The sequence below is a fragment of the Drosophila eugracilis genome, unplaced genomic scaffold, assembly GCF_018153835.1.
Source record: "Drosophila eugracilis isolate 14026-0451.02 unplaced genomic scaffold, ASM1815383v1 contig_353, whole genome shotgun sequence".
Classification (NCBI taxonomy): domain Eukaryota; kingdom Metazoa; phylum Arthropoda; class Insecta; order Diptera; family Drosophilidae; genus Drosophila; species Drosophila eugracilis.
Window position 1 is genome coordinate 810,317 of NW_024573209.1, and position 16,607 is coordinate 826,923.

Sequence of the window (16,607 nt, forward strand, 5' to 3'; positions counted from 1 at the left end):
ACTGCAAATTAAGCTACGCTCTATGGTACACCATCCACAAAAAAGAACAAGTTTTAATGTATGATTTAAAAATGATTTATTTTGTTTAAAATTAATGTTATGTACAATTAAGCTAGTGTTTCGCTTCCATTCATAGTGTACAATTTGTCCGCGGTTACTTAAAGGTCTATATCACTGGTTGCTAGGCAAATCACTCTGTCTTGAATTCTTCAATATGGCTCCAATTATATGCTTATTGTTGTAGCAGCGCTTGGAGAGCTTGGCGCCATTCAAGTGGCCAGGTGTTGGCATCCGGGTTGATATTAAGTAGTTGGCGAATCTGGAGCACTGCCCGCTGCTTCTGTAGCATGTAAGCGTAGGCCTGGTGATTGAAAACCGGTGAATGGGCCACCGGATGCTGAGTGGCAGGAATTTGGGTGGCAGGAAACGGATATTGCTGCTGTGGTGGTGTAGTAGGGGGAGTGGGAGGGAGTGAATGGTGGTTTAACTGTTGGTGGTGCTGCTGGATTTCACGCTCCGTTTCTTGACGGCGTTTCCTTGGAGTATTCTCACTAAGGGCGTATGGTCGGAAAAGAGGTGTGGCGATGGGTAATGGTGAAACCTCCTTGCCGCTCTTCTTGCCAAACTTTTTGTGCGTATAGGCTGAGGATTTGAACTTCTTGTGGGTATAGCTCTCGCTAACTTCCGACTCGTTGTGGTAATCCATGTTCGAAGGTGCCATAATTGCTGTCCTAAGATCTCGTTGTTTAAGAGGCGCTGGTGTAAAGGTGTGTTCACGACGGCTGGTAAGGCTCGACTATGCTCCTGCTGCTGCGCAATCTGGTTTTTATACGCCCGGGATCAGATGTTCTACCTGAAGTTATCATTAAGGTTGAGAGCGCCTTGTTTATGGGAAAATCTTCGTTGACAAAAGGTTGGCATTGTCGGATTTCGGCAACACCCACACTACCTGCGAGTTACTACCTGGGCACCTGAAAGTCCTTTGTAATTAATTTTTCATTTGCTGCAACGGGCTCGCACCTTCTTTTGTGCCTGATATTTCGGTACGGGTTTCTTGGAATTTTCCCCATAGCAGTTCTCTAGAACAATCTTTTACCTCGAGATGCCTGCCAGCGCCTGCGCTTGCCACTCTTTGATGATGGCCCAAGTTGCCTCGACGCATCGGGATCAGGAATCTTATCTCGCTTACCGCTAATCTGGCTCATTAAGTTCTCGTCCATGGTGTTCGGGGATACCTTCGAGAAAATGCCAGCCGCTGCTTAGTCACAATGGTCATTGAATGGAAATTTATTGGGATTTTCCCGAAAGGTTGCGTGCGTGTTTGTCCTAGTCCGTCTGAGGGATTTCTTGCGTATTCTCAGCTTCTTTTCATGGGTATTTTCCAGGTTTAAGATGTATACCATTTATTGATTTACTCCAATAGATATTATAAGGAGATATAGTATTGGGACAGATCAGATTTCCTGTTCTCTTTTTATGAAAACGTTGACTCACCACGCAAAAGGGAGTAGGTTTTGGGAATACAATATATTCTGATTTTGGGTTAAAAGTTATCATTGAAATGATTCGAACCAAAAAATATTTAATTCGTTTGTGAGAAACTCAACATTTTTGATGAATTGTCACAGTTTGAGAATCTGAGTGACACAATTAACTTACATCTTATACTAGGATGAGATATTCGTTTATAATTGTTTAGTCATCCATTTTAAAATTCCATTATAAACAGTCAAAGTAAATTGATATCTGCTCCAAATCATATGCTTCTTAAAACAGATAAATTATTGTTGCTTTACTGACCCAGATATTGTGTTAGCTAAAAGCTAAGAACAAAGAATTGCATTTCGTGTACTCACATTTTTATTTTGGAACACATCAACCTATTAGGAGTTATGGGAATTTATTTTCCCAGCCTAAAACTGTTGATTTAATATTATACAATGTAACATTTAATTGTGTTGTTGGTGAAAGGACTTCCTGGTAGAATCTTGACACTTTCTACCCTTACTAAGGTCATTCCCCTGTACAGAATAAAACACCTTGGAAAACCCCATGCAATCGATTCTTTCCGTTCCAGAACAGATGGAAATTGATCAATATAATAAAAGGAAACAATCAAACAATACTGCAATCTTTCACTATAATACTTCAACTGAACAAATAACAACTCCTATTCCGTTCCTGCTTATTGACTCCGGATTTTCTTGAGGGCAGGTCTCAAGCCCACCTGAAATAAATCCGCTTAGGCGGATACTGTTAGGAACAGTGAAATGTGAGAACCATCTAGTTTTATATTCGTTTCCTCTGACTGCATAAATCAATGAACAAAAGGCATTGAATGAAACGAAAAATCCGACATAATGCCAAAGACATGAAACTAGACAGCGGAACGCAGAAGGAGGAGCATTCAGTAATTGCCGAGTTTCTTGAATTCCTAGGCCCGAAGACCCAGAGAGACAGTTTTTCAGCTGGCTAAGCTGAAGTCATAAATGCTTGTTTTTCGGATCGACATCGAGGCATTGAAAACGGGACCGGCACTCTGCGTGTCTGCTATTCAGGTGCCACAAAGAAAGCCGAAACAATAGCGGGCCGGCAGACAGCCTGGCCGAATTGAGCGCCAGGATTAGAGTTTACAGAGATCCAGCATCGAGATCCCTTTTTGCCGACAACAGGTAATTCCGTCGAAAATCGCCGGCCATGTAAACAGTCGAGGCAAGGACAACAACTGGTTTATGACACCCTCGAAAGGCAATGGAATGATTCGAGTAGATTGTCAGCCGGCGGATTAGGGACTCCCTATTCAGGTAACACAAACCGATTAGTTTTGGGTCATATTTAGGGAATGAATGAACTGCGTTGGGGAAATACCTGACCTGTGTGCGTGTCCTTTTGATCCCCAGATACCTGGCAGTATAAACCATTTGGGATTTGGGCACCAGGTTTGTGGGAGGCTCAGTGATTACCTAATGTTGCATAAAAGTGGTAGCCAGGAGGAGGGGCAGCACATTCGTCTTAAAGACATCTTAGCAAACACATCGTCCTTGACATTAATCAATCGAACGCTGATCGAACACAATGGAGAACTATACCCACAAGAAGTTCACTGGAGCTCTGAAGCGCAAACGCAGCGAGGATGCTGACTCCGATGACGATGTCATCTTTGTTATGGAACAGCCGGGACAGCGAACTCCGGAACAACCACAAGCCAAACGCCCCTTCTTCCGTCCATGGATAGATGAGTCAGCCGAAAAAGAACAGCCGCAGCCTCCTCGTAAGATTGCTACCACAGTGACACCACCTCCATCACAAGAAGACACCACCTATCATGCCAACATGGTGCGAAACCATCACAAGCGCCGCCAGCGCAGTCCACAAGAGCAACTGCGTCGTGACCGGAACACGTTGGCCAGCATGCGCCATCGACGGTCCCAGCAGCAACAGCATCAGCTCATCGAACAGCAATACTTGACCAGCCGGATACAGCACGAGGCAAATCTGCAGCAGCAGATCCGCCTGAGTCTATACTATGTGCGCTTCCTGCAACAAGCGATGGCCTCCACGGAACCACTGCCTCCCACGCAGCCAAGGCCGTTAATCCCGCCCCAACCGACCACCACCCAACATCCTTGAAGGGTGGAAGTTAACCTTCGACTATAGCGCCACCAAAGCGCTATAATTTATTGTAAACTAGAAGAGAATAGCCTTGTGATTACTTTTAAAGTTATATATTTATTTATTTGGTTGACTAAACAATAAATTACAAATTTGTTATTAAAACTACTTGACACTTTTTTATATAAGGGTATTCGTTTGGGATTCGTTGAACAGTATATAACAGGAAGAAGGAAGCGTTTTCGAGCCTATAAAATATATATATTTTTGATCAGTATCAATAGCGAAGTCGATTAAGCCATGCCAGATTCTTGAGGTTTATTTCAGCATCCTGACTCTAACGCCCACAAATCATGTAAAACTTAAATCCATGAAATCTCAGGAACTGTATAATCTTGAGATCGTTGTACCATTACCACTCCCAATGTTGCTCCCAATGCCAAATATTTTTTTCCCATCTTGTTACGCCCAAAAAACAAATAAAGCCCAAAATGGAAAAATCTCGGGATATGTAAGAGCTAGAAAGGCTAGGCTTAGTCATAAATCTTTTAGAGATCCCTCTGCAGCTCGACGTGAGTTTTCGTCCAACGCTCACGAATCGCGGAAATCGGTGGCTATCGAGTTAGCAAAGATTTTTCAAATCGGAACATTTTTTCGGTATTTATGAAGAAATATAGGTTAAAAGGCCTTAATTAGACGGTGATGTCACCATCAGTTAGTAAACACTCTTTTTCAACAAGTCGCTAAATTCCGTAAACTTTCGCTCGTATTTCGCTGGCTAGATTAATCATTAAGTTAGTTAAAATGATTGCTGATTTAAATTATTGCTGGTTCCAAAAGGAAAATAATAAATACGGTAAAATGATTTCCCATTTAAAAGTCACTTAAAGAAATTATATTGTCACGAGAACAGTTTATGCTACCGGAAGCTCTAACACTAAGAAGTTACTTCATTACGTTTTATTTCTTTTTTTATTCAAAACATATTATGTAATCAATTTCTTGGTAGGCCAATTTGCAATGCTAATTAAAAAGTAGTTGCCTAAGTGCACATACACGAACTAATGCTAGTGATTCATAACCAGGGTGATATGGGGGTTAGAAAGAATATGGAATAACTCAAGTTACATAGTACGGGAATTACGGAATAAAATAACTATTTATTTCTATTATTTAATTTAAAATCAAATCCGCAACTTATAAGATCCGCCTTTACGGCTGAATCTCCATGCGGCAATGATAAAACAAATTTACATTTTAGTACATCTATTAAATTAATATGTTTATATAAGTAGGTGTTTTATTAATCAAATAAGTATATGGCCCAGTTCATTTACCTCTAATATAACATTTTTCATGAATGCATTTCCTTGGCTGTGATCATAAATCACATCTGGTAAGAGTTTGAAAAGAACTAGGACCCTAACCAATGGTTAGGTAATTCTTGCCATTGTCATTCTTCAAGGAAAGTGTTGGCCAAAAAGGCCCTCTAGAATTTCCAGGGAATTAAGATAAAATGTGGTGGCAAACCAGGAGCAAAGGGACCACACATATTGTTTCATGCAGGTCAATAAAAAATATACTTAGTCTGCATAACAGTTGTTCGGCTCAGAACTTTCCTGTTCCGGTGGCTACCCTTAATTCCATAATCCAGGTAATCGACAAAAAAAGGATAATGAGGCAATACTGCGACGGCAATTAGCGCAGCGATAGAACAGGTCATAAAATACGGCTTAATCCAAGATTGACGATTACCTAATATGGGATGGACTAGTCCCTCTGTTGAAAGACCCAAAACAAATGGATTTCCCTTTTGGCTACCTGTGACACCAACCTCTTTGGGCATATAAACAGGATATCAATCTGAGAGCCAATCATTCTGCAAGCGATCGTCTAACGATTCACATCATACCAACAATATTAGACTTACCATTATTTACCACAATGGAGAACACAGATAACTACGTCCACAAGAAGTTTGTCGTCAGCAAACGCAGGAGGGATTCAGATCAGGACAAGGAAAATATTGCACAGCAGTCGGAGCAGCCAGATACCAAGCGCCTCCAGACCCAAGGATTCTTCCGACCCTGGCTGCATAACGAACACCACCAGGAAAAGGAAGCTGTATCGGTGGAAAAATCAAGTGGCCCTGGAACCTCAGTCAGCCAGTACCATGCTAACATGGTTCGACGTAGCCAGACACCTCGCCAGCGGAGTCCCAAGGAGCAGATGCGGCGAGATCGGAACACCTTGGCCTGCCTCCTCAGCCGGCGGGCTAAGCAGGCACAGGAGGAACAAATGGGCCAGCAATACGAGTTATACCGGGGTCACCATGCCGCAATGCTGGAGCAGCAGATCCGCCTAAGTCTTTACTACCGTCAGATTCTCCAGCAGGCGATATTCCAGCGAGCTATCAATCCAGCCCCAGGACATCTCCTCCCACAACAGCAACAGCAGTTCCTCCAGCAGATGGCCCTCTCCCAACAGATGCTCATCTTTGGGGGTCAGCGCTGATGCCATGAATAGCATTCATAACCAGTGTAAATGGATAGCCTAATCTTGTGATTTAGTTTATTAAGCCTTAATTATTATTATTTATTGTTGACTTTGAAATAAAATTAATAAGTATTTAATTCAAATTACCAGTTTGACAAACTTCAAAACAAGGGGTTTACCTTTTAATATTATATAGGTCAGGGGGTTGCACAAGCTGTATAAAAAACTAATTTGGTTATATACACATAATGGTGTTATTTTTGATAAATTGTGGTAATTTAAATAGTTATATGAGAAGGTACTTTTATCTAATATCCTGAGATAAATCTCATATAAATCAATTTTTGTTGCAATAAATTTGAAATTAAGTCACAAGCTAAGTCCAATTTTTTTCGTTAAATCTAGGTAAATCATGAAATTTGTTTAGGCTGACCATTGAAATAAGCATTGCCAAATATTTCCGAGAAACGTTTAACCAAAGGCCATTACCCAGCAAAGTCCAACTAATTGTTGGCTAACTAATTTTCATGGCGTTCTCATTTTGTGGCAGCTTTTCGTCAAGGTCCAAGCCCGCACAAAGAACCATATTTTGTATAGGTCGAGCTTTTTCCATTGCCTGGCAAATATTGACTAAGATCACCCGTAGAGATATGGCCAAAGTCCGGCAAGAGGTTTTGAGAGTGCACCAAAGCTTCAAGTTCAATTGGGCTGCGGTTGCAAAACTCAAAGCGCAGAAATGCAATTTTCAATGTTAGGCCAGTCAAAAAAGCCAAAAGAGATACAGACAAAAAACTCGACAATTAACTGAAATTGATGTTGGCTGCATGGTACAAGTGCAAAGTGGTTTACTGGGTTTGTTGTGGTCGCGGCGGAAAATTTCTGCACTTGGCTTTTGGATTTTCCGCCATAGGAAGTCGAACAAACTGCTGCCAAGTATTATCAATGAAAATTAAAAGTAATTAACTGCGATTGCGCAATTGCAAAAGAGTTAATTACGTGGAGGGGACTGCCCCTGCAGCATGAACACTGAATTAAGTAAAGCCTCTTTATATTTTTCACTCACAGTCCGATTCAGTTGGCTGCACTTTCGGCGGGTGCACTCAAAGCTGAACATAAGTTTTGTCCATACCTTTATGTTTTCTTCATCTGATCACCTGAACTTCCTCATAGACCGTTGATTTTCTACTTGGTTAGGCATTATGCAAGTTGGCTTGCAGTGAAAGCACTTTGAAATTTCAACTTATAATCAGTATGGAATATATGTAAGCAAACTAGAACTTCAGCATTATATATCCACACCTGTCACTCGAATAATTTCAGAATTCATTCAAACTTTTATTAATAAAATTTAAGACAACAATGTTCCGCAATCAGTATGATAACGATACTACTGTGTGGAGTCCCCAAGGTCGCCTCTTCCAGGTGGAGTATGCCATGGAGGCGGTAAAACAGGGATCAGCCACCGTGGGCCTGAAGAACACTGACTTTGCAGTGCTCGTCGCTCTGTGCCGTACATCGAAGGACACCAACACGCTCCAAAGGAAGATCATGCCGGTGGATTCACATGTAGGTATGTCCATATCTGGACTGACAGCAGATGCTCGCCAGGTGTGCCAGTACATGAGAACCGAGTGCATGGCCTATAGGCACTCCTACGACTCGGAGTTTCCGGTCCGCCGTTTGGTGGCCAATCTGGGGAACAAGCTGCAGGCCACAACACAGCGTTACGATCGCCGGCCTTATGGAGTGGGCATGCTGGTGGCCGGTTACGATGAACAGGGTCCTCATATTTACCAAATAATGCCGACGGCCAATGTCCTCAACTGCAAGGCCATGGCCATAGGCTCTCGTTCACAGAGTGCCCGCACCTATTTGGAGCGGAACATGGAGAGTTTCGAGAGCTGCAGCAAGGATGAACTTATCTGTCACGGAATTCAGGCCATTCGAGGTTCTTTGGGTCACGATGACTCCGAAAATCTAACCATCAATGTGGCCATCGTCGGCAAGGGTTTGCCATTCAAAATGCTTACTGATGCAGAGAACCAGTTCTATCTGAAAGTAGTCGAGGCTTTGAACCCGTTGCCGGGGCAAGATTCTTTATCCGAGGAGGGTATGAGTGATGATGATATGATGGGTCAAGGACCAAGTGGCAGTGGTATTCCTGGCCATGATGCAACTGATATTGGATCCAATGCATCCACAACGGGCAATTAGGCACTTCAGATAGCTGATAAACTTTAACAGAGTATACAAAATTTATTGTTTCGTTTAAAATGTTATTAAAGTTATATGAATTATAAATACGGTTTTTGCGTTTTAACAAATTAAGCTCAGCAAACAATGGTAATCCTAATATTATAATATATGAAATAATACAAAGATTTATATTAGAATTATTCCAAGGGGTTAAGGGTTATGCAAGTGGCAGCTTTTGGCGTGACCAATTCGATTATTAAGGGCTTAAAAATGTCGTAGCTGCATCTAGCAAAGTGTTTAGTTTAAGTTTAAGTGCGACGATGGCAGGTGAGTGATGGCCGGGAATAGGAGTAGTTAACTTTTAAGCCCACAATTCCGCAGTTGCGGTTACGCTTGTCGGCTTACCGTTGTTGTGCCAGTGGCCTGGCCAGAGTACAGGGTTAATTCCCAGTGAACTTTAACCAGCTGCCTGACCCACCCGACAGTATTCCACCCTGCTCCACCGAGCAACTTTGGATGGTATAGTTAATAATAATCAGCCGGAAGGACTGATGATCGAAAGTGGCACTTTGCAGATAGCCTTAGGTCACCTTCTGGCCAGTGCCCATGAAACCACGCAAAGCCCTGTCTTTTCTTTCGATGGATTCCTATCAATAGTTAATAAACTCATTTGGCTGTTTTTTATGAAAATAAGATTAAACGATTTTTTATTAAAAGTAAGTAAACAATTTTATTTATTAAGAAGTACCTGCTTAACCTAGAAATATTTTGCATTTCCCAGACTTGAACTTTCTTAAAGAAACTTAACAACTTAGCATTAAAATAATACTTAATTATATAGTACAAAGCCCATTCGAGGGCTAGAAGACTAGGCGTTCTCCTGCTTAAGGCCACCAATCAGGTAGTCGATGCTAAAATTTCTCTTTCTATGCTCCTCATGGATTCTTCTTGGAGTGGGCTGCGGGTGGTCATCCTGCTTGACCAGCTGCTTGAGGTGATTAAGGTAGACTCTGGCACGCAGGCTCTGCTCGGCGATCTTGAGGTGTTCGATGGAGCACTCTTTGTAGTGCTGTTCGATCTGAAGGTCATCGATCTTCTTCTTCCGCCGGCTCATCCTGCAGGCAATGGTGTTCTTGTTCCGGCGCTCCTGATCCTTAGGCGACCGCTCCTTCTTAGGAAACTTTCGCACCATATTGACGTGGTACTTGAAGATATCTTGGATGGCTTCGGTCATGATTGGACTGGGTGAGTGGTAAGAAACGCTCGAGGATGAGGAGCCCAGACGACGGCGCTTTGGTAGTGGAGGAAAGTCGGTTTCGTGGTCGCTGAACTCGAGACTGATGGACTGATCAGCCTCATCGAATGGACTTTGGCTGGTGCAGGGTGTGCCGCTCCGGGAAATAAGTTCTTCTTTGAGGAGCAACTCATCGACTTGCTCAACCTTTCGACCCACATCGAACTTTTTGTGGCGATATATCTGATGGTTCTCCATGGTAATGATATGACGTGTGTTCTTTTCGAGGTGTCTGGATTGACTGCTGTCCTGTGGTCGGCTACACTAGTTTATATGGGGAAAGCCTTATCTGGTTCTCTTCCTAATCCCCCCGCCAATTTTATAACTTTGTTTACACAAATCGACGCCGAATTTTCTTTTTGCAAAACGAAAACATGATCGTAAAACCGCTCGATTTGCCTGCGCACGCGTACAAGCCACCCCAATCCCTTACCTACTACTCATAAGCCCACCCGTTGGGCATCTCTATCTGTCAATCATGTTTGTTCTTGCGTGCGTTCAGTTCGTATCTTCAAGAATTCCAGATACATACAATACAATTCAACCACCCCCCAGGGTGCAGTAGGTGGCGAAATGCTCGCCCACCGATGGTTAGGTTCATTCAATTCGTGTTTGTTCCTCTTTGAAATCTGTGGATTATCTGCAGTCTTTTCCAATGTCGCCGCCTTTGTCAAAGTCATGGGTTTTTGGGCTGCTCTTGTTCAATTGGGTTCTTTCCTAAAGTATTTTGCGGCCTCATTTGTCCAACTCCTTTTGTCCAATGCTATTGATAAGGTGTGTGTGGCACTGATCTTTTGTCCTCCTTTTGTTTTTCTTTTTTAAGATATCCATTCTTGGAACTGGCAGTGCCATTTCTGGGGTTTGCAGTTTAATGCTCGAGGTGTTGATTAGATGACTTCTATTTGGGGTTGCAAAAGGGCAGATTCCGTTGGTCCGTTTAGGTCTACTGATAAATCGTGCTTATCTCACTTGTGCTAGGCCTAATGATAAATCATCATTGAAGTGATTTTTAAGTTCGTCTTTAAAAAAGTTTTAAAATTTATAAGATTTGCTATTTTCTGTTAAGCTATAACATTTTTTCTTTCCGATATAATCACCTTCTCTACCTGGTCGCTGTAGTTGGATTTTTAGGATAAGAAAATCCAATAAATATGACTCATTTCTACCAATTAAGCTCTTGATGTGACGCCGTAGATTGCTCAGAAGGCACACGTGACTAAGTATCCACTAATCAAGCACTTTAAATATTGTTGCAAAGTGCAAAAATCAGAATCAGCTTTACAAACTTTAAGCTGTTAACACGGCTACGCTTAACTTCCAATGTTTGATTTATTTTATCATCACTTAGGGAATGGTTGAAAATAAAAATAAACGAAGAAATTATTATTATTGTTTATTTTTATGAAGTTTTTGGGTTACTTGGTTGGTAAATTAGTCAAATAGTTTTCAAAATATAAAACATGTTTAGACATGATTGTTCCAGGTAGCAAGTAATGAATTCAAGACTTAAGAATTTCCTGTAGTTGGTCAAGTAGAGAAGTTTATAAATGATAGGTTATATCCCGGCAGTAGTTAACGTTCAGAACTAAAGATGCTATATATTAGTAGCTATCTACCATATAGTAACCAGACACAGCTTAAGTGCCGTAGTCTGATAATTGAAAAGCCTTTTTATAATTGCCCGTCTGGGAATAAAACGGGACCAAGAGATCTGGATACGTTCCCGAGCAACCGTGACCACGCCATCACCATCACCACCGAGACGAGGAAGCCTATCAAAGCGGCTTGGGATCACTTGGGACAGCTGCCGGTAGTTGCAGGCGGATTGTATCATGATGGGTAAGCCGGGTCGCATTGGGGTCGCGATAAGTCAAACCGAATGGCTGGGCGGCTTCCACTTCACGACTTTACGGGGGAATTTAATAATGTCGTTTGTATTTCACTACTGTCTACGACTGCCTATTGACTTTTGCATTTGCTTTGTTTTCTATTCCTACAACAACTGCCACCGCCGACGTAGTCGTCATTAGTTCCAAGCTATTTTTCTTTTCCGCCCACCGCACCGCCCCCAAAATCCCTATTATTTGCTAATGCCGAGCATCTGTGTTTGTGTCTCTGCTTTTTTTTTTTTTTTTATTTTGCGTTTGCCTTTGCAATTTCGATTTGATTGGATTTGTTTTGTTTTCTTCCCATAAATAAAAGGCCAGCACCCATCGGAGCTCTCAGACGTTGATTCGCATTTGCATTGGCCAGATTCGCCTAACTGCCAGATCGAAAATCATTTCACCGAAAGCCAAACTCAATTTGATATTTCAATTCTTAAATAATTATTTATTCAAAATAAATATAAAACAAAAGTTTTAAAGATGGGTCGAATCTTTTGTGCTGTTTTTGTAATTACAATTTCGGGCTTATGTCTGGCAGCGGATATCGAGTTGCCTCCTGTAGAGTTCAAGCCGGTCCGGGAAATACGTGAGTGTTGAAAATCATAACATGAACGATTACCAGCCAAACAGTCTATTTTATGCCATTTTAGTGATAAAAATAAAATATCTGTTTAAAGATTTTAAAGAACATTCAAATATATAAAATATAGACACTGTTAATCCGACACTTTATTACACTCAGAAGATGACGTCGTTTAATTTGTGATATTATCAGGCTAAATAGAAAATTTGAGATACAAAATTGACTTCATGATAGCAATAATCGTGTGAAGCACGCAACTTTGTGTGAATTTTATAACAAAGCAGCTAAGCCATCTGATAGTCAAAGTTCAAGTTCCAGATTTCCCTAAAACAATAGCATTGCACAACATTTAATTAATAAATTAATTAATACTTTGCAATAAATTGGGATAAATTACACGAAATCTACGTTGGTCAGAATAGCAAATATCCTGCTCTGTTTAAGGATTTCTTAATGGTTAATAAAGCCTTTATTTGAAAAACAATATGTAAATGAGATATATAAAATTACAATTAATATTCTCTACTTCGCAACAGAACAATAAACAGATCCATTTAAAGAAAAGTAAGAAATTTGATTAAAAAAAAGTAACACGTGATGTCACGATGACAAGATATTTATTAAAAATTAAATAATATTCAAAGTTTCTTAAATATCATTTTTGGCTTACTGCATTAAACGAGAAGCGACCATTTAGACCATGACAAACGAAAAACTTGTAGTGTCACGCTGATGGGTATTGTCTTCAGGCAGTTTTGGCCAAAAATAGACACTTGTCGCAAAACATAGCCATTTGAAATGGCTTATTGTCCCAGCAACACTTGCACATGTTATTTTTATACGTTATTAGCTGACCAAGTCATATGATGTTGTTGATATAAATATAACTTTTTTATGGGAGAATATAAAAATAAAAGACAAGTTTGCTGCCTGAGTCTTTCGTACGGATTTGTCACTTCCGCTGGCGGCCTTCTCCCAAGGTAGGCAGACCAATGGGAAAAGTTTTAATTGCCGGCGTATTCAAACCGAAACGAACTTGAGACGGCAGTACAAATAAAAAACTCTTTTAATTAAATGCATGAATTTTCATCAAATCAAATCTAATCAACAAATAAATTGCGCATGACGTTGACAATATTGTGAGCAGAGAAACGTTTAAGCGAACATTAACTGAAAATTCTCTCCTATGCTAGAAAAATGTCACGTTCTGAGCATAGGCCACATCGATCGTACGCGATATGACTAATCTGTTGTAGTTTTGTTTTATTTATGCTGAACCAAATATGTCAAGGTTCATACGCACTAATTTAATTTGTTTGGCCTTTGGCAGCTGGTGACATTCCGACCTGCCGGGAGGGTGACATCAATATCAGCGAGTGCATCAAACAGGGCCTCCAGCAGATAACGCCACGCATGAAGTACGGCATCAGCGAGCTGAACATCCCGCCCCTCGATCCCTTCGAGATGGGCAAGAGCTCCTACAGCTATAATTCTGGCCTCCTCCAGGGACGTATCTCCATGAAGAACGTCGTTGTCCACGGCCTTAGCGAGGGCATCGTGGACAAGGTCAACTTTCGGCTGAAGGACGGACGCGTTCGCATGGAGATCCTCTCGCATGTCCCACAAATGTTCGTCGAGGGCCTCTACAAGGCGGACATTAAGCTTAATGATCTCAAACTGAACCCAAAAGGATCTTTTAACGTTACCCTGAGTAAGTTACTTCAAAGAAAGCTAGAATTAATTGATACATTATAATATTCTAACTTTCGTTTGCCTGCAGCTGATGTCACGATGAAGGCAAGACCTCTTGGCGAGCTGTATGAGCGTGATGGTCACACCTACCTGCGTCTGACCAAACTGGAGACTGAGCCCAAGGTGGGTGACCTGAAATTCTACGCCAACGGCCTAGTTCCGGATCCAGTACTTAGTGAGTGATTGTCCTCTTGAGCTCAGTTACATAAAGACTAAACTCTTGATTTCTGTTTAGACGATGTCATCTTGGACTTTATTAATCAGTACTGGCGTCAACTGTATCAGGCCATGCTTCCCGAGACATTGGCCGCGTGGCAACCCTTGCTAGTGAAGTCCGCCAATGACTTCTTCGCTGCGTTGCCATTTGATATGCTTGTTACCAAGAATTGAGATCCCTGACTCTCTTTGTTATACATTATTTATACTCTTCGGCTTCATAAAAGAGGTGTTAACATAGTTTATACCGAAATAAAGTTTAAAATACTTAAATATATGTTTCAATTTGAATAAAACCACTCTGAAAAGAATGTAAATGAAATTAAGAGCAACTTTAGTTGGACTTTATGGGTACATTATGGGTAATAAACTGAACAGATTAGTAAAAGTAAGGCAATAAGAAAGCTTTTAGCTTCGGCATACATTGATTTATTATTCTATTATTCATTGCTGAGAAGCTCAGGCTAAACGTAATCATTACTAATTATTCTATAAGCAATAAATCAATAAATGACTGATTAGAACTAACCCCATTCAATTGTATTTAATTATATAACTCTTCAATGGCCATTCAATTGTACTTCCTGCATACTAATAACAAAACGAACTCCTATTAAGTTAACTCTTCTCGTTGAAAGGGGGTGTAAAGTTCATAGTATAACTAACTACTAGTATGACTCACTAAGTGAGGAGTTTTCTTCAGGCTCGAATTGGCAGCCCTTCGCTGTCATCGTCATTCTTTTTAGCACAAATGACCAAAATTTGAAACCCATTATTAGTATGCGTACTTGGTGATTAGTAGAAGAATTTATGGCGAATCATCGTTGCCATCAACTACTATACCTTCAATATATTTTTCCATTTAATAATACGACATTATAAATCAGACAGACGGAGCCGGTTTTGAGTTCAGTCAAAGTCTAGCTGTTTGCCGGCTAATGTCTTACTGATTTACAAGTTAAATATACTAAGCTAGTTTCTAACTTGCAATGTGCAGCGGTGTGCTAATTTTGAGAATAAAATAGCTCGACTTGCAGTCTGGGAGCTTCAGTTTGTGCTTAACGTTCTAGCAGCAGGTTGGAAAGCCAAGTTCGAGACCCATAAAAGGATATAGTATAGTCGTATAGTTAGTATGCATTCTATTATTGGATTATTGTGCCTGCTGGCCTTAGGAGTCAGTGCAGCGCCTACGGATAAAGATTACTTTGCTGGTATGTAAAATATAATATAGTTCAAGCTTTTTGTACATCTTTAAAACCTTTTCCTTTGAAGATTTGCCAAAATGCTCAACGGAAGAGGATCAGCTGGGGGAGTGTGTCAAGGAGCTTTTTAATACATTGACGCCCCGTCTCAAGGACGGTAATCCCGAGCTAAGGATCGAACCCTACGAACCCCTCCGCTTCAACCGAACTAGTTTCCAGTACACTAGTGGCACGGTCAATGGTCGGATAACTGTTCGCAATGCCAAGATCTACGGATTCGCCGCCAATCGAGCCAAAGAAGTCTCTGCCAAACTTAATGGCGACAAGGTCAAATTCCGTTTCGTCACCCAAATGCCAAAATTGAACATTGTTGGGAGTTATAAGGCCGATCTGCAAGTGAATCAGCTGCAATTAAAGCCCAAGGGTGAATTCAACTTAACGTTGTGTGAGTACATTATATACACCTATGGGGTAGATCTCTTATCATTCCGTTTGTAGATGATGTTGAGACCAAAACTATTACTGATGGCGAAATCTACGAGAAGGATGGCCATCGGTATTTCCGCCTCACGAATCTGGATGCAAATCCCAAACCGAGGGATATGGAAATCAAGGCCAATGGAATATTTGAAGATCCAGAACTGGGTGAGTTTAAGGTTTAGGGAGCCGATTGAGAAGGTTGCTTTCTATGCAGGCCTATATGAGAATAATATGAACCTGTATAGCAGAGTAAATTGATATTAAGTGAAATCAATTATACTAAAGGCAAACAAGTCGTTACGCTGCATACAATGTATTGTATTTAATGAAATCATAGCTCACGTCTAACGACTGCTGTTTTTTTACAGATAAAGTTGCTATGAATGTGGCTAATCAGTATTGGCGCGATATCTACGGAATATTACTGCCGGAGACCCGAAAGTTTTGGCAGCCCCTCATGCTGAGAATGTTCAACGAGGCATTCGAACTGGTTCCCATCGACCAGTTTCTCAAGGAGTAGCTCGCTTAGCTACTGATTATTGTTTATAGAAAATAAATTGCTGCTATTAAATGTTAATATTTGTTTATATTATTAAACATTTATTCTAGGCGCCATTTGATGTGTAATTCATAGAAGTTACATCAATTACCAATTTAATTCAGGGTTTATTGAATTTGTTATGCCCCAGTTAAGCGAGTAAATGTAACACACCATTTTATTGTAAACCATGCCCACTGGGTCACCTAATGATAATAACGTTAATAGGTTAAGTGCCCACCTTTCAGGCATTTGACCTTGACGAACTAACTGGTAGGTAGATTGTGGAAGAGCTATTACGGTGAAATTGAGCAAGACTCAACACCACTACTAACTAAACGACTATCTCTGA

The 16,607-nt window shown here is 40.9% G+C and overlaps 7 protein-coding genes across 7 annotated transcripts; 5 read left to right on the forward strand and 2 right to left on the reverse strand.

Moving 5' to 3' along the window:
* Positions 1-59: 59 nt before the first annotated feature.
* LOC108111196 lies at positions 60-810 on the reverse strand. The gene has a single exon (XM_017220591.2). The coding sequence runs from the start codon at positions 719-721 to the stop codon at positions 233-235; it is 489 nt and encodes a 162-aa protein (XP_017076080.1). The 5' UTR covers positions 722-810; the 3' UTR covers positions 60-232.
* Positions 811-3,075: 2,265 nt separating this feature from the next.
* On the forward strand, positions 3,076-3,630 carry LOC108110650 (protein Mabiki). Its single transcript, XM_017219754.2, has one exon. The coding sequence runs from the start codon at positions 3,076-3,078 to the stop codon at positions 3,628-3,630; it is 555 nt and encodes a 184-aa protein (XP_017075243.1).
* A 1,073-nt stretch (positions 3,631-4,703) lies between these two features.
* On the forward strand, positions 4,704-6,176 carry LOC108110417 (protein Mabiki). Its single transcript, XM_017219485.2, is given in 2 exon segments — positions 4,704-4,709; positions 5,356-6,176. Coding segments are annotated over 2 exon segments (777 nt in total). The 3' UTR covers positions 6,127-6,176.
* A 1,230-nt stretch (positions 6,177-7,406) lies between these two features.
* Positions 7,407-8,411, forward strand: LOC108110580 (proteasome subunit alpha type-1). The gene has a single exon (XM_017219676.2). It carries the CDS (start codon positions 7,468-7,470, stop codon positions 8,320-8,322), a length of 855 nt encoding a protein of 284 aa, XP_017075165.2. The 5' UTR covers positions 7,407-7,467; the 3' UTR covers positions 8,323-8,411.
* Positions 8,412-9,070: 659 nt separating this feature from the next.
* On the reverse strand, positions 9,071-9,828 carry LOC108110628 (protein Mabiki). The gene has a single exon (XM_017219727.2). The coding sequence runs from the start codon at positions 9,794-9,796 to the stop codon at positions 9,173-9,175; it is 624 nt and encodes a 207-aa protein (XP_017075216.1). The 5' UTR covers positions 9,797-9,828; the 3' UTR covers positions 9,071-9,172.
* Positions 9,829-11,837: 2,009 nt separating this feature from the next.
* On the forward strand, positions 11,838-14,308 carry LOC108111242. The gene is made up of 4 exons (XM_017220645.2): positions 11,838-12,070; positions 13,398-13,778; positions 13,848-13,994; positions 14,055-14,308. Exons 1-4 carry the CDS (start codon positions 11,965-11,967, stop codon positions 14,207-14,209), a joined length of 789 nt encoding a protein of 262 aa, XP_017076134.1. The 5' UTR covers positions 11,838-11,964; the 3' UTR covers positions 14,210-14,308.
* A 768-nt stretch (positions 14,309-15,076) lies between these two features.
* On the forward strand, positions 15,077-16,294 carry LOC108110493. Its single transcript, XM_017219572.2, has 4 exons — positions 15,077-15,246; positions 15,308-15,682; positions 15,736-15,882; positions 16,086-16,294. Exons 1-4 carry the CDS (start codon positions 15,168-15,170, stop codon positions 16,235-16,237), a joined length of 753 nt encoding a protein of 250 aa, XP_017075061.1. The 5' UTR covers positions 15,077-15,167; the 3' UTR covers positions 16,238-16,294.
* Positions 16,295-16,607: the final 313 nt, after the last annotated feature.

What these genes read in the sequence shown, in the direction of transcription:
- LOC108110493 (XM_017219572.2), top strand. Translation starts at nt 15,168, where the DNA reads ATGCATTCTATTATTGGATTATTGTGCCTGCTGGCCTTAGGAGTCAGT. An exon ending in GGATAAAGATTACTTTGCTG is followed by an intron (nt 15,247 to 15,307) that starts GTATGTAAAATA and finishes TTTCCTTTGAAG; the next exon opens with ATTTGCCAAAATGCTCAACG. An exon ending in TGAATTCAACTTAACGTTGT is followed by an intron (nt 15,683 to 15,735) that starts GTGAGTACATTA and finishes TTCCGTTTGTAG; the next exon opens with ATGATGTTGAGACCAAAACT.
- LOC108110580 (XM_017219676.2), top strand. Translation starts at nt 7,468, where the DNA reads ATGTTCCGCAATCAGTATGATAACGATACTACTGTGTGGAGTCCCCAA.
- LOC108110628 (XM_017219727.2), bottom strand. Translation starts at nt 9,796, where the DNA reads ATGGAGAACCATCAGATATATCGCCACAAAAAGTTCGATGTGGGTCGA.
- LOC108111196 (XM_017220591.2), bottom strand. Translation starts at nt 721, where the DNA reads ATGGCACCTTCGAACATGGATTACCACAACGAGTCGGAAGTTAGCGAG.
- LOC108110650 (XM_017219754.2), top strand. Translation starts at nt 3,076, where the DNA reads ATGGAGAACTATACCCACAAGAAGTTCACTGGAGCTCTGAAGCGCAAA.
- LOC108111242 (XM_017220645.2), top strand. Translation starts at nt 11,965, where the DNA reads ATGGGTCGAATCTTTTGTGCTGTTTTTGTAATTACAATTTCGGGCTTA. An exon ending in ATCTTTTAACGTTACCCTGA is followed by an intron (nt 13,779 to 13,847) that starts GTAAGTTACTTC and finishes GTTTGCCTGCAG; the next exon opens with CTGATGTCACGATGAAGGCA. An exon ending in AGTTCCGGATCCAGTACTTA is followed by an intron (nt 13,995 to 14,054) that starts GTGAGTGATTGT and finishes ATTTCTGTTTAG; the next exon opens with ACGATGTCATCTTGGACTTT.